The following is a 23483-nucleotide window of genomic DNA, read 5'->3' on the forward strand; positions in this document are numbered from 1 at the left end:
AAGCGATGCTGATGTAATTACAGCGTCAAGTGTGTAATCACCTGCCCTAATCCCCGAGGCCTCGCAATTAGCCGGGGCCGCGCTGCCAAGTGCCGCCGCCGGCCCCGCCGTGAATAACGCGCAATTAAAGCGGGGACGGCGGCTCGAGGTGTCCGCTCGATGGTAATTAGCTGTAATCACGGGCTGGCCGGCCCGGCAGACGGGCTGCTGGCTTGGTAAGGGAATCGAGGCGCTGTTAACCGTGGGTGGGCAAGGGGGTTGGGCTCAGAGTAAATTTTAGGCTGAGTTCTAATGCTTTTAGTAAGTGGAAGGTTTCAAATGCCGGAGTGGCAGTGAGTGCTCTAGCAAAGGGTGAAACACACTGATACCTTCAGTGGAGGCTCCAGGCCCACAGGTGTAGACAGGACTCAAACAGAGCTGTAGTAAGAATATTGCTGACATTTTTCAGATAGAGCAAGATAGATTGTATGAGTAGCTCTATACGTAACCTGGTGTGCTAAGAAAACAGAATTCTAATAGGTTAAGGAGTGGTGGTCTGAGCTTGTGTCTTAGCTTGTTAGAAAAATCCTATATAAGAGTTTGTATTGAGTTGGTGCAAGTTTCTGGCCATTCCCTTATTGCTGCTGCTTTGCCATTGCTTGTCTGCTTGCCTGCTGAGACTGATGTGCTTTGCAATAAGATGTGCTTTGTAATAAATAACCTTTTTAACTATTAGCTGCTTTGCTTATTTAAGATTACCCAACGAAGCAGGAGCCAAGAGCTCTGGAGTTTGGTGCCTGTAGAGCACGTGGAGGTTGAAAGAACTCCACAGAAGGGGATCCTGCAGGACAGTCAGGGTGTGTGGGGAGCTCAAAAACAAAGGAGCTCCTTGGTTTGTGCCAGGCTGTGCCCAGGAAGCAGAGGGTGGGATGGGGAGCAGGGCTGGGTGCTGGAAAATCAAAGCTTCTCCCTTTGGGGCAGCCCAGCGCTCATCCCAGGGCGTTTTTTGTGCTTTCATGTTGTGTTACAGGGCTTGGCTTTGATCCCTGAGGAATCCACATCTGCTCCAGACCCTGCAGAGTTCCCTCAGAGCTGCCCTGCCCTGCTGGGCCCACTCTGGGATGCAGCAAAGGGAGAAAGCCACCACTCCTGGAGCCCATCCTATGGGCACAGCAGCCTGGGAAGCAGCTGGAGGGGGCTGGAAGGAGCAGCAGTCCCACAACACGACCTGGGGGTGAGTCCCAAGGGTCAGGAAATCCAGGGACACGCAGTGACACACACTGTCACCACCCCTGCCTGGCACAGCAGCACACACAGACCCTGGGGCTCCCCCAAACACCCACCAGGAGCAGCCCAAGGCCCCTCAGCTGGCACTGTCACACCCCTGGGCTCAGAGCAGGGAGGCCAGATGGCCAAACCAGCCCCAAAAAAGGCTGCAGATGGCCAAGCACAGGGGGGCAGTCACCTGTCCTGCTCAGCAGGCAGGGATGCTCACGAGTATTCGGGCAAGAGGGGATTTTCCTCCCTGCAGGGAGCCTGATGCTGCCCAGCTCCTGCCCCAGGCCCCTCAGGGACAGACCCTCTGTGCCCCCCCAGAGCCAAGCTGCCCTGCTCCCAGCCAGCCCACCCTGGGCACTGCAGCTGGCACAGGAGGGATGCAGCACCAGACTGCAGCCCCCCAAGAATAAAACCCCCCCAGACCTGAACAAAAGCTGCTGTGCTTCCATCCAGGTGTGCACCCACCACTGGTCCCTGCATCCTCTGCCCTCTGTCAGCCTCCAATCCCCCATTAAATTCCTTCCTCCTCTTCCTCCAGGGCTCAGAGTCAGAATTACAGTGCCCTGCTCTGAGGAGGTGAATTTAGCCCCTGGCAATCACATCTGATAAGCCTTGTCCTTACCTTGCAGAGAGCAATTCTGTGCTGCTGCACATTCCTCCCCCTGCCCCTTTTTTCCTTTTCCCCCCCTAAAATGCCAGCTGGAGGCTTGTGAGCAGGGTATTAGGGGATTTGCACTGCACGCTGCTAAATTTGATATGTCCTTTAACAGGAGACAAATGGTTCACAAGGCTTAAAAAGTATCGACTTTTCTTTAACAATAAGCACTAATGGCCTTCAAATAATCAATATTTAAAGTCATTATGGGGTTACACATTATACTGTTAAAACCAAGCCTTTCACTTTAACCCCATCACACCCTCCCAAGGCCAGAGCTGAGCTCCCCCCTGGCTCAGCCCAAGCTCTGGGGGAAGGTTGGGAGCACAGGCTGTGCCTGGAGAGGAGAGAGGGTCAGGAAATGCAGATTGAAACCGGCAAGGCATGGAAATAAATTTAGAACGGATGGAAGAAGAGGGAAGGGAGGGGGGGAAAGAATGCATGAAAGCTCTGCTTTCTTCTGCTCTGCATTTGATGGGAAGAGACACTTTAAACCCGAGGCAGGAGGCACAGAGCTCCTCACTGCTCTGCCAGCCCCAGACACTGCCAGCAAGGCAGAATAAATAAAATCAAAGGCCTCGCTGAAAATGCTGTGTGGGATTTCCAGGCAGGAAAAGAACACGTGCCGGCACTGCCCTCCCAGGGATGGCTTGTGCTGCCCCCTCCAAACCCAAACTGCTGCTGAAACCAAACTGGTTAAATCAGGGCAGGATCTTTGGCCTTTGCTCTGCACAACATTCAGCCAGCTGGGAAGCAGGGAGGGATCCTGGCAGGGGAAAAATCAGAAAATCAGAGCATTCAGAGAGGAGAGGGGGAGGGACAGGGCTGGGGTGGGTAAGAGCAGGAGAGAGATGGGCCCAGAGCAGGAGATGAGCCCAGAGCAGGAGATGAGCCCAAGGAGGGCAGGAGATGAGCCCAGAGCAGGAGATGAGCCCAAGGAAGCAGCAGGGAAAAGGAAAACCTCCCCAAAGCAGGGGGAGCAAGGAGGAGGTGGAAGAACAAACCCAGCAACAGCAGATGGGAAGGAGGGAATCCAAAACTGCAGGCTGAGTATTTTGGGCACAGCTCTGCTCAGAGGAAGCCTCTGGCTGGTGCCTGGTGTCTGTCAGCTCCTGCAGGGGAGGCAGCAGTGGGTGCAGGACCCTGGCATGGGGGTGTGCTGGCACCTCAGCCTGGCAGCACCCCGTGTTCCTGGCACTGCCCTGCCTCCCCCAGTGCTGGGGATGCTCAGGCAGCACTGAGTGCTCCAACCTCACCTGCCTCAGCACCTGTCCTGGCTGCCCCAACCTCACCTGCACCTGCCCTGGCTGCCCCTGGGTGCCCCAACCTCACCTGCACCTGCCCCTGGCTGCCCCAACCTCACCTGCACCTGCCCTGGGTGCCCCAACCTCACCTGCCTCAGCACCTGCCCTGGCTGCCCCTGGGTGCCCCAACCTCACCTGCACCTGCCCTGGCTGCCCCAACCTCACCTGTACCTGCCCTGGCTGCCCCAACCTCACCTGCACCTGCCCTGGCTGCCCCTGGCTGCCCCAACTTCACCTGCACCTGGCCCTGGGTGCCCCAACCTCACCTGTACCTGCCCTGGCTGCCCCTGGGTGCCCCAACCTCACCTGCACCTGGCCCTGGGTGCCCCAACCTCACCTGCACCTGGCCCTGGGTGCCCCAACCTCACCTGTACCTGCCCTGGCTGCCCCTGAGTGCCCCAACCTCACCTGTACCTGCCCTGGCTGCCCCAACCTCACCTGCCTCAGCACCTGCCCTGGCTCTGCTGCTCTCCTGAGGGGGGCAGGGCCCCAGACCCCTCACCTCACACTGCAGACACAAAAACCAACCCCAGCACAGAACTGCATCAAACCCAGCCACATTTTGGTGCCTCAAATAAGGGAGAAAGGCCAAAGCAAGCTCCTGCTGACTGCTGGCAGAAGCAAGCAGGGATGCGGAAACAGAGGACTGGGATGTCTCATTGCTTATCTTATACTGAGGTGAGCAACTTTGAGGTTGGAGCATAAAATATTATGCCAAAAGAGCAGAAATGAGAAAAAAAAATCTATAGAACTTATAATGATGTATTTAAGATGAGCTGAGTGTTGATACATATCCGCAGAGATGGGGGGAAATGTATTTAAAGAATAGAAATAACAGTATGGGAAAGGATTCAGAATTTATAATGACATATTTAAAGTAAGTTAAGTGTTGTGGTTGAGTCTACAGAGATGGGAGAAGGTGTATTTGAGGAGCAGAAATATATGTGTGATTATTTGGAATCCTTATTAAGGAGAAATTATTTTAGTGTTCCAAATAAAAAGAGAACTGTCAATACCTGTTAGACAGAATTTTCCAAATGTAGATCCTGATTTAAGTGAAACTTAAAGGAGTTTCACCCCACTGAGCTCCCCCAGCCCTGCCTCAGCTCCTCTCCAACCCCTTCTGTGGGAAAAGTTTTCCTGGAGGGGAAATCTTCCCCACACAGGAGAAGCAGGGATGAGCACATCACAGCAGGCTGGAGGAGCCCAGGAGAACAGTGCCAACAAATCCTGGGGACAGCAGCCAAGGAGCAGCATCCAAGCAGCTCTGCAGGAGAGGCAGCAGCTTGGAGATGGGCAGAGCTCCAGGCTGGAGTGGTGACAGTGGCACCTTTCAGTTGTACCCTCCCCTCTTCCAAGTCTTTTTATAACACTGAACTCAACCATCCTCCCAAACAGAGCACCAGGCCCTGGCACTCCAGCTGAATCCACCTCCAAAGCATCCAGGAAACCAAAACCATGAAACCCAATGAATCCTCCAGGCTGTGGCTTGAGTCTGCTTTTGGCAAGGTGTCTCAGTTTCACTGATTCCTTCCAAGAGAGGCAGAAGGCAGCAGAGATGAAGGGACCAGTATCAGGACCTCACTGGGGACTCCTGCACACCTGTCCCAAGGTCCCACAGGGATTTCTCCCAGCATCACACACAGCTTGTGTCCCTGTGAGCTCCTCCAGGATTTCCCTCTCCTGCCAATCCAACTACTCATGGAGCTATTTGGAGAACCGACTCAAGGAAAAGCATTTTGGCCCAAGAGCCACCCCCTGGCCTTCAGCCCCTGACCCAGCAGCATCCTCCCTCCCCTCTCCCAGCCCATGGCACAGCCCCTGGCCCAGCCCCTGCCCAAAGTGCCAAACCAACAGCTCTGGCTGAGCTGGACCTGCCCGTGGCCAGCAGCACCTCCCCACCAGCAGCTCCTCCCTCCCCCGGATGCTTTTCCAGCAGCTCTGGCTCCTCTCCAGCCCACACAGCGCTGGGAGCCGCTGCGGAGGCTCCTCCATCCTCCAGCTCTGCTCAGGGCCGCGATTTATGGGCTGGGTTAGCCAAAGTACAGGCGGTGGGAGAGGCTCGCAGGGCTGCCCGGCCCCTCCACAGCGCTGCAGGGACGGCAGGAAAACCAGACGGGATCTCAGATCTGCCCTCACCACATCCACACACCATCACACGGGAACAGCCAGCAAAGTGTAAACGCCAGAGCCTTCATCCCTGACATCCCCAGCCTTTGCATCCCCCCGTCCCCTCCATCCCTGTCAGCAATGCATGCAGCTCTAATTTAATTTCCCTCTGAAGTTCTTGATTGCAGAGGGAATGGCTCGTGGCACAGAGCAAGATAAATGAGCTAGAATTTCCTGGGGGTGGGGGGATATCAGCTTTCCTAGCAGTGGGAGAGGCAAGCTCTGGCTCTTTCCCTTAACAAAGAAAACTTCTCTTTCTGCTCCATCTCAGAGCATTTCTTCTCTCTCATCACCTGGGGATGTAAACTTAAACTCCTTAACTTGCTCTGTGCCCAAGAACAGGTGAGAGTGGCATCTCCAACACAGGATTTGGACCATTCCAGCCCTGGATGTGGGTGCAGATCAGCACAGGCACAGATTCCCCCCTTTCCATACAGACACCCCAGAGTGTGGCAGGAGCATCCCCAGCACCTGCACAGCCCCCAGAGGAGACGGTCACACCTTGCCCAGGTAAATCAGCTCTGCCCAGCCCCTGCTCTCCCACGGAATTACACAATCCTAAAGGCTGGAAAACTCCTCTAAAACCACCGGAGTCAACACCAAAGCACATCCACGCGCTTTTTAAACACTCCCAAGGCGCGGTGTGTCCCGCAGCCCCCTGGGCATCCCCTCCCCGTGCCCGCAGCCCCCTGGGCATCCCCTCCCCGTGCCCGCAGCCCCCTGGGCACCCCCTCCCCGCTCCCGCAGCCCCGTGCCGGCCCGGCCCGGCCCCGAGGGTGCCCGGCTGCGGCGGTACCTGTCGGGGAAGTGGCTGTCCCTGTGCTGCGGCAGGCCCTGCTTCCTGCGCTGGCTGGACGAGTTGCTGGCCGAGGGGATGTGCGCTTCCATCGCGCCCGGGGTCCGCGCCGCCGCCGCCGCCGCCTCCTGCCGCGCCCGGAGCAGATCTGGGACAGCAGGAGCGGGGAGAGATGAGCGGGGAGAGATGAGCGGGGAGAGATGAGCGAGGAGGAGCTGCTGCTGCCCGGCACCGGCCCCGCAAACCCCCAGCCGGCCCGACAGACACACACACAACCGGACAGACACACAGACACACGGACAGACACACAGACACACGGACAGACACACACACACACCCGGACACACACACAGACACACGGATAGACACACACACAGCCGGACAGACACACACACACACGGACAGACACACACACACCCGGACAGACACACAGACACACGGACAGACACACACACATACCCGGACAGACACACAGACAGCCGGACAGACACACACACACACCCGGACAGACACACACAACAGCCGGACAGACACACACACAGGGACTCGGACAGACACACACACACCCGGACAGACACACAGACAGCCGGACAGACACACACACAGGGACTCGGACAGACACACACACACCCGGACAGACACACACGCACCCGGACAGACACACAGCCAGACACACAGCCAGCCGGACAGACACACAGACACGCACAGGCACCGCCGCTCCGGCGCTGCTCGCGGCTCCCCGCGGGCGATCAGCGCTGCCCCGGGGCCGCTCCCGGCCGTGCCCGCAGCCCCGGGCGACAGCGGCTGCTCTGTCCCCCCCCTCCCGCGGCCACCCCGCGGCCACCCCGCGGGCAGGGGCGGCTCTCGGGCGCCGGGGCGGCGGCGGAGCCCGGCGGGGAGCGGCGGCCCCGGCGGCTCCGGGCGCGATCCGCCCCCGCCGCCCAGGGAGTTTTGGCAGCGGAGGAAATTGTGCAACTACGGCAGGGGGGGGTGGATTTTGCTGTTTAATTGCCTTCCTGCCGCAGGGAGGGAGGGAAGGAGGGAGGGAAGGAGCGGGGAAAAAAGGGAGGGAAGGATGGAAGGAGGGATGGAAGCGAGGAGAGCAGGAGGAGAGGGAGGCATTCCCCAAACTCCCTCTCCCGGCCGGGAGGAGATCCCGGCAGAGCCCTGGCAGGACCTGGGACCTGTGTCACCTGTGCAGTGACACCTGCACACCTGTGCAGCCCCACACAGAGCCTGGGATGCCCAGGTAAGGCCAGCACCACCGCAAGGCAAGGAGCCCCGAGGAGGGGCAGGTGATGCCCGTGTGCCTCAGGAAGCAACAAGTGACACGGACACCTGTGCCAGGCAGGGGCTGCTCTCTCCCAGTTTAGCATCAGGAGTGCCTCAGTGCAGGTAAAGGTGTGAAATCCCCCTGCACACAGCTCACATCCCACCCCAGAGCCTGTGCTGCCCTGCACAGGAAACATCCCCGCAGAGGAAACCTCCCTCACAGCCTCATCACCCTGCCAAAGGAAACCAAAACACAGCTGGGGAGACTAGCAGAGGCAGATTCATCTCCCTGAGCACACCCTGGGCAGCAGCACCTCCAGCACGGACCCTGCAGAGCTCTCACACCCAGCAGCACACCCAGGTACCTTCCCACAGCTGCTCTGCAAAGCCACACTGCTGCAGGAGCACGGCACAACCCTGGCAATGCCACACTTCCCATCTCTGGATTCCTTTTTTCCCTCAGTTCTGGAAATCCCAGCCACCCCTCCTGGCACCAAGATGTGCCCAGCCCAGCCTGAGCTCCATCACTCACAGCATCCAACATTTTGGTGAGGCTCAGGACTGGGCTGAGAACATTCCCACAGCTGCTATTCCTGCAGGAATGGGGACAGCAGTGCCCCCATTTCTGTCCCCCAGCCCAGGGGACAAACACTAAAACAATTCCGAACTGCACAAGTATGTAAGGAACAGCCAAACACCATCAGATCACAGAAAAAAAAAAGCAAGCCTGGAGAATTCTCCGAGCCAGGGAGACCGTGCAACCTTCCAATGTTTATAAATTAATTATCTGAAAAACCCAGGTCACTGCTGATTGCCACGGCGCTGTAATTTAGAAGGCTGGCGAGCAGCCAGCCCCAGGAGCCGCATTGATCCTGAGTGACCGCAGCGCCCCCTCCCCTCCTCCCCTCCCCTTCCCCTGCCCCCTCCCCGCTGCCCAGCCCCCCCGAGGATCTGTTATTTACAATCCCAACTCTGACAGTTGGGAAATCAGATTGATTGACAGTGGGACGCTGGCGGATGGAGGTTCCAGGCACGGAGACAGACTGAATTCAGAATGTGGGATGAATGCCACTGGGAGAACGGGGGTGGAGGAGGGAAGGGGGGGGGGGTTGAAAAGCAATTAAAAAAAAAAAAAGATTTCTAAATTATTAACATTTTTTAAATTATGAATGTTATTGGTGCCTCCGTGTGAGCCCGCAGATAAACTGTGCTTTGTACTGGCACTAATAATTTATAGCCCAACCAGAGCCCTGTGGTGTGGAGACAATCCAAAAATACACCAAGTTTTGTCTTGTCAGTGTTCCCCGAGCCAGTCTGGCTGTGCAGGCTCCTCATCCCCCCCTGCCCACCCCAAAACCCCCAGCAAAATACTGATGTGATAATTTAACCATCACCACAAAAACACATCAGGCTCTCGAGGCAATGAGTTGTTGTTTGGGGTTAGGGGTGATCCAGCTGCCCCCAGCACACTCTGGTCCAGCAGCCACCCAGGCCCAGTGTCTGGCTCCAGTCTTTGCTAAACATTCAGCACCTTCCAGTGCCACCCTTTTGTCACAGCCTGTCCCTCCCTGTGTCCCTCAGCCACCTGGGGCTCTGCAATGCCTGGCACAGCCCAGCCCCAGCTCCCCATGGGGCCCAGGGCAGGTTTGGGGGCCAGGGCAGGTTTGTGCTGGGCTTTTGCTGATAAGCAAATCCTTCCTCCACAGCAATCGCCTTGCTGCCCCCAGAGAAGCCAATCAAATCAAGCAGAGTGGAAAAGAAGACAGCCTCTTCATTAACCTAACAAGGAGCCCTGGGGATTTACACTCCAGAGCAGATTCTCCTGCAGCTCTGGCTGCTGCTGTGGCAGGAGCACAGGGACAGAGCCTGGCACGGCAGGACAGGACCCAGGACAATGCCAGCAGCTCTGCTCACCCCAGGGTGAGCCTGGGGAGGGATGCTCGATGCTCGTGATCCTGATCCCCCTTTAGGCACAGCCCAGGACGTGCTGGGTCCAGCTGCTCCCTCCAAAAAAAAACCCGGGAAAAGCTCCCAGCAAGCCCTCGGTGTGTATGGGGTCAGCACATCCCAGCACTACAGGACATCTGCCAGAGCCACCCCAGTGAGTCCAGGGCTTGGGGACATCTCCCAGACACATAGTAAAGGAGTCCAGAGCTTGGGGACAACCCCAGACCCATCCCCAATGAGTCCAGGGCTCAGGAACATCTCCCAGAGCCATCCCAAATTAATCTAGGGCTCAGGAACATCTCTCAAACCCATTTCAAATGAGTCCAGGCCTTAGGAACATCTTCCAAACCCATCCCAAGTGAGTCCAGGGCTCAAGAACATCTCCCAACCCATTCCAAATGAGTCCAGGGCTCAGAACATCTCCCAAACCCATCCCAAATGAGACCAGGGCTTGGGGACACCCCCAGACCCATCCCAGTGCGTGCAGGGTTTGGGGACATCTCCCAAATCCATCCCCAATGGGTGCACAGTTTGGGGGAACCCCCCCAGCCTCACCCCTAATGGTTTCAGGGTTTAGGGGCAACCCCCCAGCCTCACCCCCAATGGTTTCAGGATTTAGGGGCACTCCCCCAGCCTCACCCCCAATGGTTTCAGGGTTTGGGGACATCTCCCAAACCCATCCCCAGTGCGTGCAGGGTTTGGGGACATCTCCCAAACCCAACCCCAATGGGTGCACAGTTTGGGGGAACCCCCCCAGCCTCACCCCTAATGGTTTCAGGGTTTGGGGACATCTCCCAAACCCATCCCCAGTGCGTGCAGGGTTTGGGGGCACCTCCCAAACCCATCCCCAGTGCGTGCAGGGTTTGGGGGCACCTCCCAAACCCATCCCCAGTGCGTGCAGGGTTTAGGGGCACCCCCCCCCCCCCAGCCTCACCCCCAATGGTTCCCAGGTTCGGGGGCGCCCCCAGCTGCCCCCCCAGCCCCCGGGCTGCCCTACCTCCGTGGCTGGGCACTGCCATGGTGCTGGCCAGCTGGTAGAGGCGCTGCTGCTGCTGCTCCTCGAAGGAGCCGTGCTCGCCCAGCGCCGCCACCATGCGCCGGTAATGCTCCTCGGGTGTCATCTGCGCCGCCTCCTCCAGCGCCGTCTCTGCGGGCACAGCGCGGCTGCTGCTCCGGTGCCTCCCGCGCGGGGACCCACCGGGCGAGCGCAGGAATGCGCGGGGGAAAGGGGGAAAGGGGGGTGGGCATCACGGCATCTCCGTGGGATCGGGTGCAGCAAGCTGCTCCTCAAGATGTGCCACCCAACGTGGTCTAGACCACTGGATTCTATTGTAACTCCGAATTTACATACAGGAAGTCCACAGCACCCCAAAAAAACCTCACCAGATTGTTTTCCTTTCCCCTAAAGCATCAAGCTCTTAGTTTTGACAGCAAAAAATCGCCAGCAAGCTGTGCACCCTCAAAGGGACAGGGAGGATGGGAGAGCTCAGGGAATTGTCAGCCCTTCATCTGTGGGGATGGGAGTTCTTGGTTCAGACCATACCTGACCAGACAGGCACCTCCTGTGCCCCCTTCTGAGCACCCAGAGGACACCATGGAGTGAGAGGTGCTCCAGCACCCAGGGGACAGGGCTGACACCCACCCAGGGGACAGGGCTGAGCCCACCCAGGGGACAGGGCTGAGCTCACCTAAGGGACAGGGCTGACACCCACCCAGGGGACAGGGCTGACACCCACCCAGGGGACAGGGCTGAGCCCACCCAGGGACAGGGCTGACACCCACCCAGGGGACAGGGCTGAGCCCACCCAGGGGACAGGGCTGACACCCACCCAGGGGACAGGGCTGAGCTCACCTAAGGGACAGGGCTGACACCCACCCAGGAGACAGTGCTGAGCCCACCCAGGGGACAGGGCTGAGCCCACCTAAGGGACAGGGCTGAGCCCACCTGCCCACCTGAGATGCTCAGACACCCCAGAGGGTGTCTTTGCCAGCTGTACCCGTGCCCCAGCACCCCGAGGTCCCCCTGCTGTCCCCCCCGTTCCTCCCGTGTCCCCGGGCCGGTGGCAGCTCCCGGAGTGAGGTCCTGCTGCTCCGGGGGCAGGAGGGATCCCAGCCAGGCAGAGCAAACCGCAGGGGTTTTGTGTTTACTGTAAGCACAGCTCTCAGTATAATTACTGCTCTCCGCCTTGGCTGCTCCGACACTATTTTATCTTGGATCTTTCCCACAGGCGAAGCCTTTTCATTACTCGGAGAGGAACTCCCAGCACAATGTGGGCAGGCTCAGGGAGGGGGCGGCAGTCCCAGGACCACCGCGGTGCTGCGAGTGACAGGACCACCCTCCCGGGAGTGTCCCGGGTCCTGCTGCTGCTGCAGCCTCCGCCTGCCCTGGCACAGCCCCCGGGGCAGGGATGCGGCTGCCCCTGAGCCATGGGGGTGGCACTGGCACTGGCAATGACACTGGCACTGATACTGACAATGACACAGGCACTGACACTGACACTGGCACTGACACTGGCACTGACAATGACACTGCCACTGACACTGGCAATGACACTGGCACTGATACTGACAATGACACAGGCACTGACACTGGCACTGGCAATGACACTGGCATTGCCACTGACACCGGCACTGACAATGGCACTGACACTGGCACTGATACTGACAATGACACAGGCACTGACACTGGCACTGGCAATGACACTGGCACTGATACTGACAATGACACTGGCACTGGCACTGGCAATGACACTGGCACTGATACTGACAATGACACAGGCACTGACACGGGCACCGACACTGACACTGGCACTGGCACTGGCACTGACAATGACACTGACACTGATACTGGCACTGATACTGACAATGACACCAGCACTGACACTGGCACTGGCAATGACACTGCCACTGGCACTGGCACCGACACTGGCACTGACACCGGTACCGGCACCGACACCGGCACCGACACTGGCACTGACACTGGCACTGACACTGACACCGACACCGACACTGGCACTGACACTGACACTGACACCAACACTAACACTGACACTGGCACTGGCACTGACACCGACACTGGCACTGACACCGACACTAACACTGCTGCGGGGAGAGAGGAGAGAAGGGCCCCCATCAGCAAAGGTGAGCGTGGGGCGGGCACAGACAGAGCCACAGACACGGGGCTGTGTCAGGCACAGACAGACCCACGGACACGGGGCTGTGTCAGCACAGACAGACTCACGGACACGGGGCTGTCAGACACAGACAGACCCACGGACACAGGGCTGTCAGACACAGACAGACCCACGGACACCGTGCTGTGTCAGGCACAGACAGACCCACGGACACGGGGCTGTGTCAGGCACAGACAGACCCACGGACACGGGGCTGTGTCAGACACAGACAGACCCACGGACACGGGGCTGTGTCAGGCACAGACAGACCCACGGACACAGGGCTGTCAGACACAGACAGATCCACGGACACGGGGCTGTGTCAGGCACAGACAGACCCACGGACACGGGGCTGTGTCAGGCACAGACAGACCCACGGACACGGGGCTGTGTCAGCACAGACAGACCCACGGACACGGGGCTGTGTCAGGCACAGACAGACCCACGGACATGGGGCTGTCAGACACAGACAGACCCACGGACACAGGGCTGTGCAGTGGGGCAGTTCCTTTGCTGCTGCCTTTGTCTGACACTCAGGGCTCAGGCTCTGGGGGATGCAACTTTCACTGGCTGTACTGAAACCACCCCCTCCCAAAATACAGGAGGGAAACAACAACAACATCATCATCATCATCATCATCCTCATCATCTCATCATCATCCTTACCATCATCATCCCAATAATAACAAAATAATAAAACATAATATCAAAATAAATAACAATGAATAGCAAGTAACGATAATTATAATAACAATAATTATAGTCATTACAGTAATTACTGTAATTAATAATAATAATAATAGTAGTAATAATAGAGTCTGAGCTGCACAAGGCCTCAGCACTGAAGCATTTCTGGCTCCCAGGTGCCACAGGGAAATGACTCTGGCTCAGCTCAGGCTGGGCCCAGCTCCCTGTGCCCCAGTGACACACATCTGCTGCCTCCCCCTGCACATCCCAGCTCAGCAGCTGCTGCCCAGGGACCCCCATCCCCAAAACCCAGACCCCAAAGGCAGGGGCTGCTCCCTCAATCCCACCTCAAAGCTGCAGAACACCCATGGGAGCAGCAGGGGAGGGAGGAGAGGGCAGCATTCCCTTCCAGGTCTCCTTCCCACTGGATTCCCTCCTCCTCCTCCCTCCCCCAGGGATGCTCACGGTTTCAGTTCCCTCCTGATGCTCTTACCCAAAGGTCTAAGGAGCAAAGCCACAGACCTGATTTAGAAAAACACCGATTTTTTTTTTCTCTCCCCCCACAGCTGTGTCATTAGAGCAAAAAAGGGAGGGGGGAGGGGATTTAATAACACTTAATTACCATAAACTCTATCGGATCAGCCGCAGAGCAGATTTCAGGTGCAAGGAGGGGAGGGACAACGGGGGTGGCGAGGGGAGCCTAAGAGGAAGGAGGAATCCAGGGAAAGGCTGGATTTCCATGCTTAAAACTTGGAAGATTTCACATGACTCAGGCAGCAGTAATTCCAGCTTTGCTGGAGCTTTGCTGTCTGCTTTTGTCATTACCAGGGTAATGCGGGAGGCTGATCTGGCCAAATCTCCCGCAGCCGCCAGGTGTGAAATGGACTCTGCACTCAGGGCCCAGCCAGGCATCTGCTGGACCCTCTGCAGGGCCAGCACAGCCCCCTGAGCCAGCCCAGCTCCCCAGTCTGCCAGGGAGCTGCTGGCACAGCCACAGCAGCTCCAGGGCACCCAGCTCTGCACAGACCCAAGGACATTCCGCTGTCACCACAGGCTGGTCCCCACCAGGAGCACCCAGCCTGACAACCTCAACAAACCCAAACAAGCCAAAGTTCCCTTGGTTCAAACTCAGCCTGAGCTCAAGGAGCTGCAGCAAACCCGTCTCAGCCCAGACCCTGGGCAGCAGCTCTTGGGGTTTTCTCACCTGTGCCCATTCCCCCCATTGGGTTTGGGGGAGCAGTGATGCTGTCAGTGAGAATGGGGCCAAAACCTCATTTCTTCCCTTGCCCTACAGGACAGCTGCCAAAGCCATCAGCAGATGGACATGCCCCCCAAAGGAGAGGGACAGACAGACAGAGGCTGGATCAGAATTGCTCAGCTGCAGCTCAGCCCCAGTTCTGGGCTCCTCCAGAGATGCAGTGAGCTTTGGGTTTGGTTGGAATGGTTCACAGGAAGGAGCAGGGCAGCAGGAGCAGCCTGGGGTGAGCCCAGCACCATTCCCTGCTCCGTGTGTGTGTTTTCCAGCACTCCATCCAGCCTTCCCAGCCTCCCTGGGCTCCCAGCAGTCGGATTTGTCAGCTGCTCAAACAGGAACAGAATTCTCTCCCTGATTTTCCCTTCCAGCCGTGCTCCAGCTCCGAGGGCAGTGGGGAAGGAGCTCTGCAGAGGGGGTTCCAGTGGGGAATCACCTGCCCAGCCCAGCCCTGGCTCCCAGACACTCCCACTGGCACAGGAACGTTCTGCTCCGGTTGGCAGCAGCCGCGTTTCCTCGGAGGCAGAGTTTGCTTTTGATCTGCAGAGCGAGCAGGGGAGGGAGCAGGGAGGGAGGCAAGGAGGCTGCTTCCCTCTGCAAGGCTTTCCAGCCCTACAGGTGTTTTCTCACTCAGCCAGGGAGCAGCAGAGATTTCCTTGGCTGCCTCTGCTCCCCTCGGCACGGCACTGGGGACAGGGGGTCACTGCTCCCCTTCCAAAAGCTCCCAAAGGCTCCTGTCCCAGAGGTTTCCAAAGGTTTCCCTTCCAAAGGCTCCCATTCCAAAGTTTTCCCTTCCAAAGGCTCTTCCAGCCCAGCTGTGCCCAAGCCAGAGCTGCTCCCAGGGCCAGTGTGGGATGGAGAAGGGCAGATCCTGCCTGGGTCAGTCCAGGATGGAGAGGGGCAGGTCCTGGATTGTTTGGGATGGAGAGGGGCAGATCCTGCCTGGGATGGAGAGGGGCAGATCCTGCCTGGGATGGAGAGGGGCAGATCCTGCCTGGGATGTTTGGGATGGAGAGGGGCAGACCCTGCCTGGATCAGTCCAGGATGGAGAGGGGAAGGTCCTGGATTGTTTGAGATGGAAAGGGGCAGACCCTGCCTGCAGCCCACCACTCCCCCAGGGCTGCAGGAGGTGCAGGAGCTGCAGGAGGTGCAGGATGTGCAGGATGTGCAGGAGTTGCACCCACAGGAGCCACAGGATCACCAGGCTGCAGGAAAGGGGCTCCAGGAGATGCTGCAGCCCCAGTAGCACACGTGGGGCTGATGGGATCCTGAATTCCTGCCAGTCCTTGCTCCCCTTCCCACTCCCAAATCCCAAAGTGGGTCCCAGCCCAAGCCCAGGGGAGTATCCAGGAGGGCCCATCCCATTGGGAATGGTTTGCCACCAAGGTGGGTCCTTCCAAGCAGAGCTGGGAACACAGGAGTGTTCTCCCATGGCACAGGGATGCTGCTGGAACCACAGCAGGGTGGGACACAAACACTGGGGCAGCCCCTCCTGCCACCCCCTCCTCACACCACAAAACAGCCCCAAAGCACAGGAACCTCAGCCAGTGTTGCCAATTCCAATGGAATTCCAGCATCAGCACAGCCTGGGCTAAAATTCCTGCACAGCTCTGGAGGGAACAGAGGCTCCCCAAGGATTTAATAAAACCCAGCTCCAAACTTCCATTCTGTCTCACCTCAAAGTGGGAGCAGAAAATAAACTTGGCTTTATTCAGGCCTTCCTGGGAACCCCTCTGTTAAAAAGCTGGAGGAACCCCTGAAACTATGGGAGCCAAGGAGCAGAATTAGATTCTGAGAGATTCCAAGGGCTCCTCACCCTGCCCTCAGCCCAAAAACTGTGGGAAGGCCAAAGGAAAGGAACAGGAGCACTGACCCTGCTGCTCTCATGCCAAAAACATCCACCTGTGCCAGCTCAGGCACTTTTTTAGGGTGAATCCAAAGGCAATCCCTTGGTTTCACATGGCTTGGTTAAAGTTCAGCTCATTCCAGGCAGGTCACAGAGGTTCAGCTCCCAAGCATCAGCTTGGAATTAGAGGTGCACAACCTCAGCAGGGACAGCAAAATATAAAATACAGAATATAAAATATGGAATATAAAATATAAAATATAAAATATAAAATATAAAATATAAAATATAAAATATGTCCCAAGAGCCTCATGCCTGATAGAACAAATCTGTTTATGAACCTGTGAGAGCATCACCTGGAAGTCACCTGCACAGCCACTAGAAACACTTCAGGATAACAGGAATAGAGCAGATGGGGGGAAAAAATCAAGGAAAACATAAAGAGGAGCAGTTTGAAGAGTTCCCAGTAAAATCTGAGGCACTGCTGCTGTTCTAGAAGAGCTGCAGGCAGGAGAGGGTTACACCAAAAAGAGGATTTAGTGTTTTCCATAGAGTGACACCAGCACTCAACATCCTCTGAAAGAATTCTGCCTTGAGATCATCATTTGGGCACAAGGAGGGAAGAAACAGAAGATTCTGTGAGATCAGGATGCAGGACAGGTCACAGAATATATCTCAGGTTTGGGCACAGGGAGGGAGCTGGGTGTTACTGACAGCTAATTAGCCTGATATTAACAACAAAGCCTTTAAGGAAACCTGCAAAACCTCATTTACTCAACCTGGGGACAAACTCATTAACTGCAGGCTCCATTACCCATCCCACTCTGCCAGTCGTAAAGAAAGTTTAAAAATCATCTTTATAGGAAAGAACTGGAAGGCGAAGCAGGAGATTAAAGAAAAAAAAAAAATCCAAAAAAAAAAAAAACCCAACAGACCAAACCCTAAATAGAGAAACCTTCTGCAGATTCCATCTCTATAGGAACAGTGCCATAAATGCATAAGAGGAAAGTCAGCAGCCCCATTCTCCCTGACAGCTCCTTTTTTCCCTTTAAAGGAGCAGATGCCAGCACCATCAGCCCGTGTGCACCTTTCATAACGAACATGCAATCAAGACATTCTGCCTGAAAAAGCAGCAACACCCAAAAATCCACCTCAAAGGCTGCAGACTGCCTTTTTTTTTTTTTTTTTTAAATCAACAAGCAATTACTGTAATTAAGAGGCAATCCCCCTTTCACCCTGCAAGGCTCCCCCCGAGCAGAAAAAGGAAAAAAGCAGAGCCCAGGTCGCCTCCTCCTGCACCCCAGACACAGCTCCCACCCCACTGCCCTCCCTCCCTAATTTCAATTAAGTTCCACTCAGGGGAAAGGAGAAGAAAGGGGGTGGGGGAGGGAGGGAGAAGCAGCACTTACCCTTTGGGGACTCACTTCGGGCTTTCTTGCTCTCCAAAGGACACTCACTGCTGCTGTTGGGTGAACATACTCTTCTCTTGCCTAAAATTTCATCTGGGGGGAGATGAGAGGCTGAGAGTCAGAGGCTGCACTTTCCCCTTTGCAGGAGGCACTTTGGTATTTTGCTGCTCTCTGTCTCACACACAGACACACACACACACTCTGATATTACAAGCAGAGAGAGGAAAAAAAAAAAAAAAAAAGAAAGTAAGAAAAATCATCATCTGGAGAGCCTTGATCTGCTTTCCTAATCACGCAGCCCAAAAGCACATAATGACTGTTCATACACTGATCAATGCAACGTTTTCCAGCCATAAATTCTGAATCCAGTTGATTTCCTTACTGAGTTTCATCATTTGCTCTGGTGCCTTTTGTCCCCCCGGTGCTTCCACTCCTTTCATGCCCTGATGCAAAGCAACTGGGGGAGAGGAAGGGGAGGAAAAAAACAACACAGGAGAAAAAAAAAAAAAAAAAAAAAAGCCAAAAAAAAAAAAAGCACAACAGATCTCTGAATCTTCCTACCACAGTATCTCTGTCTCTCTCTGTCTCTCTCTCTCAGTCTCTCCCCTTCCCTCCCCCCTCCTCCTTCAAAACCTCAAGGTCCTCAGCAATCTTCCCCCTCTGGATTCACGGAAACACTCGAGCCTTGTGCATTACTGCAGCCTCCAGAGCAGCACCAAATCCCTCACACACAATTACAGAGCAGATTCCAAATCAATATCCTCCCCTAATAACGCTGGGGAAACTGAAAGCATGATGGTGCATATGGGCAGGAAGGAAGAGCCTGTTTGTCACTGCAAGCATCAAATCCTCATCTATCAAGGGCTTGTTAAAGATGCAGCATCTTAAAAGAAAGAAAAAATAATAATAATTAAAAAAAAAAACCTCAACACTTCAAGGAGCAGATTTGAGTGAGGATGGATTGGATCTGCCTGTGAGCCCAATGCTGCTGCAATGGGGGGGTGAGGGAGGGTCACAAAGCCCCTGCTCCTGTTTCTAACAATGTGATTGCAGTTCCAGGGGACACTTCCAGCCCAGCCAGCGTCCCCTGTGCTCAGGATCACTGCCCATCACTTGGGATGCAGCTGAGCAGCCCAGGGTGAGCCTGGCAGGGATTTATCAGGGGATCAGAGCTCCCAGCAGCATTTCAAGGCTTCAGGAGAGCACAGGCTGCCTCCAAACTCAGCTTGCCACCAAATCCCCCAACAAAAGAGGCACGGGGGATGCAGAGGGTGCTGAGTGTGCAGGACCCAAAGCCAGGGGAGCAGAGGGAATTGGGAAGAGCCAGGGAAGGTTCCCTCAGCACTGCCCACACAGCAATTCCCTCACTCCTGCTGCCTCAGTTTCCCTTCCTCAGCTGCTCCCCATCACTCTCAGCTGCCCCAGCTCGGGGTCCCTGGGCAGGGGCTCACCCAGAGCCCCCATCCCTCACACCCATTTTCCTGGAGGAATTCCCTGGCACTGGAAGTGCTGCAGGCCAAGCTGGTTTTCCTGCAGCTCCTCAGTTCTGCCCCGAGCCAGGATCTGTTTGGAAAAACCTGAGCCAGGGCTGGAGCAGGGGAGTGTCCATGGAAAAGAGCTGCAGGCACAGCCCTGGATCCCTGTGCCAGCTCTGGGAATGTCACAGTGAGGATTCCTGATTCCACAGCTCTGGGAATGTCACACTGAACATTCCTGATTCCACAGCTCTGGGAATGTCACTGAACATTCCTGATTTCACAGCTCTGGGAATGTCACACACTGAACATTCCTGATTTCACAGCTCTGGGAATGTCACAGTGAGGATTCCTGATTGCACAGCTCTGGGAATGTCACACTCAACATTCCTGATTGCACAGCTCTGGGAATGTCACACCGAATATTCCTGATTCCACAGCTCTGGGAATGTCACACTGAACATTCCTGATTCCACAGCTCTGGGAATGTCACTGAACATTCCTGATTTCACAGTTCTGGGAATGTCACACTGAACATTCCTGATTCCACAGCACTGGGAATGTCACTCTGCACATTCCTGATTGCACAGCTCTGGGAATGTCACACTGAACATTCCTGATTCCACAGCTCTGGGAATGTCACACTCAACATTCCTGATTGCACAGCTCTGGGAATGTCACACTCAACATTCCTGATTTCACAGCTCTGGGAATGTCACTCTGGAGATTCCTGATTCCACAGCTCTGGGAATGTCACTCTGCACATTCCTGATTTCACAGCTCTGGGAATGTCACACTGCACATTCCTGGTTTCACAGCTCTGGGAATGTCACACACTGAACATTCCTGGTTCCACAGCTCTGGGAATGTCACTCTGCACATTCCTGGTTCCACAGCTCTGGGAATGTCACACTGAATATTCCTGATTTCACAGCTCTGGGAATGTCACACTCAACATTCCTGATTCCACAGCTCTGGGAATGTCACACTGAATATTCCTGATTTCACAGCTCTGGGAATGTCACACTGAATATTCCTGATTCCACAGCTCTGGGAATGTCACACTGAACATTCCTGGTTCCACAGCTCTGGGAATGTCACTCTGCACATTCCTGGTTCCACAGCTCTGCCAGTGCCTCTTCCCCAGCCCTGCCTCCCTCTCCCACCCCCGGGCCCATCTGCCAGCAGCACTGCCCAGGCCCTGCTGTTCCAGACATTCCCAGACATTCCTACTTATTCCCAGTTATTCCTACTTATCCCCAATTACTCCAGTCATTCCCAGCTATTCCTACTTATTCCCAGTTATTCCCAGCTGCTCCCAGTCATTCCCATGCCATTCCCAGTTATTCCAAATTATTCCCAGCCATTCCCAGGTACTCCCAGTCACTCCCAGGCATTCCAGGCTATTCCAAATTATTCCCAGTCATCCCCAGTCATTCCCAGCCCCATGTCCCTCCTGGGGCAGGACAGGACCATGCAGGAGCCCTGCCCTGTCCCCAGTCCCTGCCCCCTGTGCCCCCCCAGCCCCCAGGTGAGCAGCCAGGTGTGACATGTGGCACTGGGGGGTCCTGCAGGCCAGGTTCCCTGCACAGAGATCCCACATTTATCCCCTGGGATCCTCCCAGGTTCACCTCATCCCCCAGCAATGAACCCCACAGGCTGGGGCTGCAAATGTGATATCTCAGAATGAAACATTTCCTCTTTTTTATTTATTTCCTCAGTTAAAGCAAGGCCCTGCAGTGTGGCAGAGACACCTCTGCCCCAGAAGTGTGGGGGCTAAATCAACAAGAGATACAGAAAGCAAAGAAAAGGGAATAAGGATCAGCATCAAGATCATCACAAAGCTGCAACAGCCAACCCCAAATGCAGCAGCCAGGAGCAGAGCAGGGGCTAAACTCTGATTTTCTGAGTGCTGTGAGGAGCCAAACCCCATCTCAGCCTCCTGAGCTGCACAGCAGAGCCCAGCCAGGTGCCACTGCTTTAATCACCCACTGAACTCCCAGCCCCGGGGCACAGCCTGCAGGGAGGGTTTGTGTCCCAGCCCCCACCCTCTGCTCCTCTCTGCCAGCCCACCCACCTGCCCAGCCCTGCCACAGCACCTGCCCAGCCCCCTGCACCTGCCCAGCCCTCTCACCTGCCCAGCCCTCTCACCTGCCCAGCCCTCTCACCTGCCCCCCTGCACCTGCCCAGCCCTCCTGCACCTGCCCAGCCCTCTCACCTGCCCCCCTGCACCTGCCCAGCCCACCTGCACCTGCCCAGCCCCCCTGCACCTGCCCAGCCCTCCTGCACCTGCCCAGCCCTCTCACCTGCCCAGCCCACCTGTACCTGCCCAGCCCCCTGCACCTGCCCAGCCCCCCTGCACCTGCCCAGCCCTCCTGCACCTGCCCAGCCCTCTCACCTGCCCCCCTGCACCTGCCCAGCCCACCTGCACCTGCCCAGCCCCCCTGCACCTGCCCAGCCCTCCTGCACCTGCCCAGCCCTCTCACCTGCCCAGCCCACCTGTACCTGCCCAGCCCCCTGCACCTGCCCAGCCCTCCTGCACCTGCCCAGCCCCCCTGCACCTGCCCAGCCCTCTCACCTGCCCAGCCCACCTGTACCTGCCCAGCCCCCTGCACCTGCCCAGCCCTCCTGCACCTGCCCCTCTGTACCTGCCCAGCCCAGCCCAGCCCACCTGCACCTGCCCCCCTGTACCTGCCCAGCCCACCTGCACCTGCCCAGCCCAGCCCACCTGCACCTGCCCCCCTGTACCTGCCCAGCCCACCTGCACCTGCCCAGCCCTCCCACCTGCCCAGCCCAGCCCACCTGTACCTGCCCAACCTGCAGCTCCACCAAACCCCTGAGCCCTGCACAGAGCCAGGACACTGAGCTGGGAGCAGCCACCAGCATCTCCCCCTGACTTTGCAGCAGCAGCAGCAAAACCAAATCTGTTTTGCAAATGAGCTGGCAGAGCAGCTCCTGGGTGTCTCAGCACCCTCCCAAAACAGGCTGTGCATTTAGTGCCTTGCTGCTCATCAACCACAAAACAAGAGATCCTGCTCAGCCCCTGCACCTGCAGAAGGCAAATCCCACCTGGAGGGATGGGGAGGGATGGCTGGGCCCTGCTCCCCAAATCCCTGATGTTTGCCTCCCTCCCCTGCCTTCCTGCATTGCAGCTGAAAGGAAGCCAAATCAGGGCAGTTTTAATATTACAGCTGAAAATGAAAGACATTATCAGTAGAACTGTGGAGTTCTGAAGGCAGGCCAGGCAATAACAGCAGGGAGGGGGCTGGGGGAAGCCCCAGGCAAAGGGAGCACCCAGAGCAGCACAAAACCCTGAGCCAGGCTCACACACAGCCACAGCCCAGGCTGCTGCTGGCCTGGCAAGGCAGCACAGGGAGGGACCAGAGCGAGGATCTGGGCACAAACTGAACATTCCCCCCCAAGCTGCAGAAATCAGAGTGGCTTTTTCCCTCCCCTCTGGGATGGGAGGTCCAGCACTCACCTGTCCTGCAGTGGGGCATGAGGCAGGAGCAGAGAGCAGCCCTGTGCCCTGCTGAGGATCCCCAGGCTCTGCAGCACAGCAGAAAGGAGGTGGGCACAGCCCCGTGGAGCAGCTGGTGTGGCAGCCAGCCTGGCAGGTTATTGTGTCTCCTGCCCTGCTCTAATCCTCAGCCTCCCCACACTCAGCAGAGCTGCCTGGCTTAAGAGTCATCCTCACCAACACATCTAAGAACCTCAAGCCTCCTGATCAGCTTTCAGGAGAGGACTTGGGAGCCTAAGTCTGGGGAGATTAGAAAACCTATCCCTTGGCTTCCCCAAAGACACAGGGGTTTTATCCCACTCTTGGCAGGGAATCTGCACCAAGGACACTCCTGGGGACAGCTGAGCATGGGGGTCACTGGGGAAGGGAGATCAGTGAAGGGCTCTCAAGGTTTTGGCTGAAGGGGCTACAAAGGGTCTCAATTTCAACCAAAACTCCTCTGCACTGTGCTCCTGCTGCAGCTCAGTGGGAAGGACTCAGATCTGTCTCACACTGCCCATCCTCAGCACTGGGGCTGCTCTGAAAAATTCCTGGAGCACAAAGCCCTGAGTAAAGAGAGAACAGAGCCAAGCCAGGCTGTGCCAGGGGACATCCAGCAGAGCAGAGCCCCTCTTCCCCTCTTCCCTGTAATTTTCAGAGAGGGAAAAACCTCCTCCCTCACTCTTAACTCCAGCCCTGAAGATGACAACCCCCCTGGCCAGCCTGAGATGTCCTGGCAGCA

The 23483-nt window shown here is 56.6% G+C and overlaps 1 protein-coding gene across 1 annotated transcript in view; it reads right to left on the minus strand.

Moving 5' to 3' along the window:
• Positions 1-23483, minus strand: part of SAMD11 (sterile alpha motif domain containing 11) — an 83131-nt gene that overhangs the window by 13360 nt on the left and 46288 nt on the right. The window contains exons 7-9 of the mRNA XM_079326306.1: positions 17764-17860; positions 10398-10567; positions 6182-6329 (exon numbers count right to left, since the gene is read on the minus strand). Coding sequence (XP_079182432.1) covers positions 6182-6329; positions 10398-10567; positions 17764-17860 — 415 coding nt within the window. The remainder of the gene's footprint in view (positions 1-6181; positions 6330-10397; positions 10568-17763; positions 17861-23483) is intronic.

Source organism: Erithacus rubecula, assembly GCF_903797595.1.
Source record: "Erithacus rubecula genome assembly, chromosome: 24".
NCBI lineage: Eukaryota > Metazoa > Chordata > Aves > Passeriformes > Muscicapidae > Erithacus > Erithacus rubecula.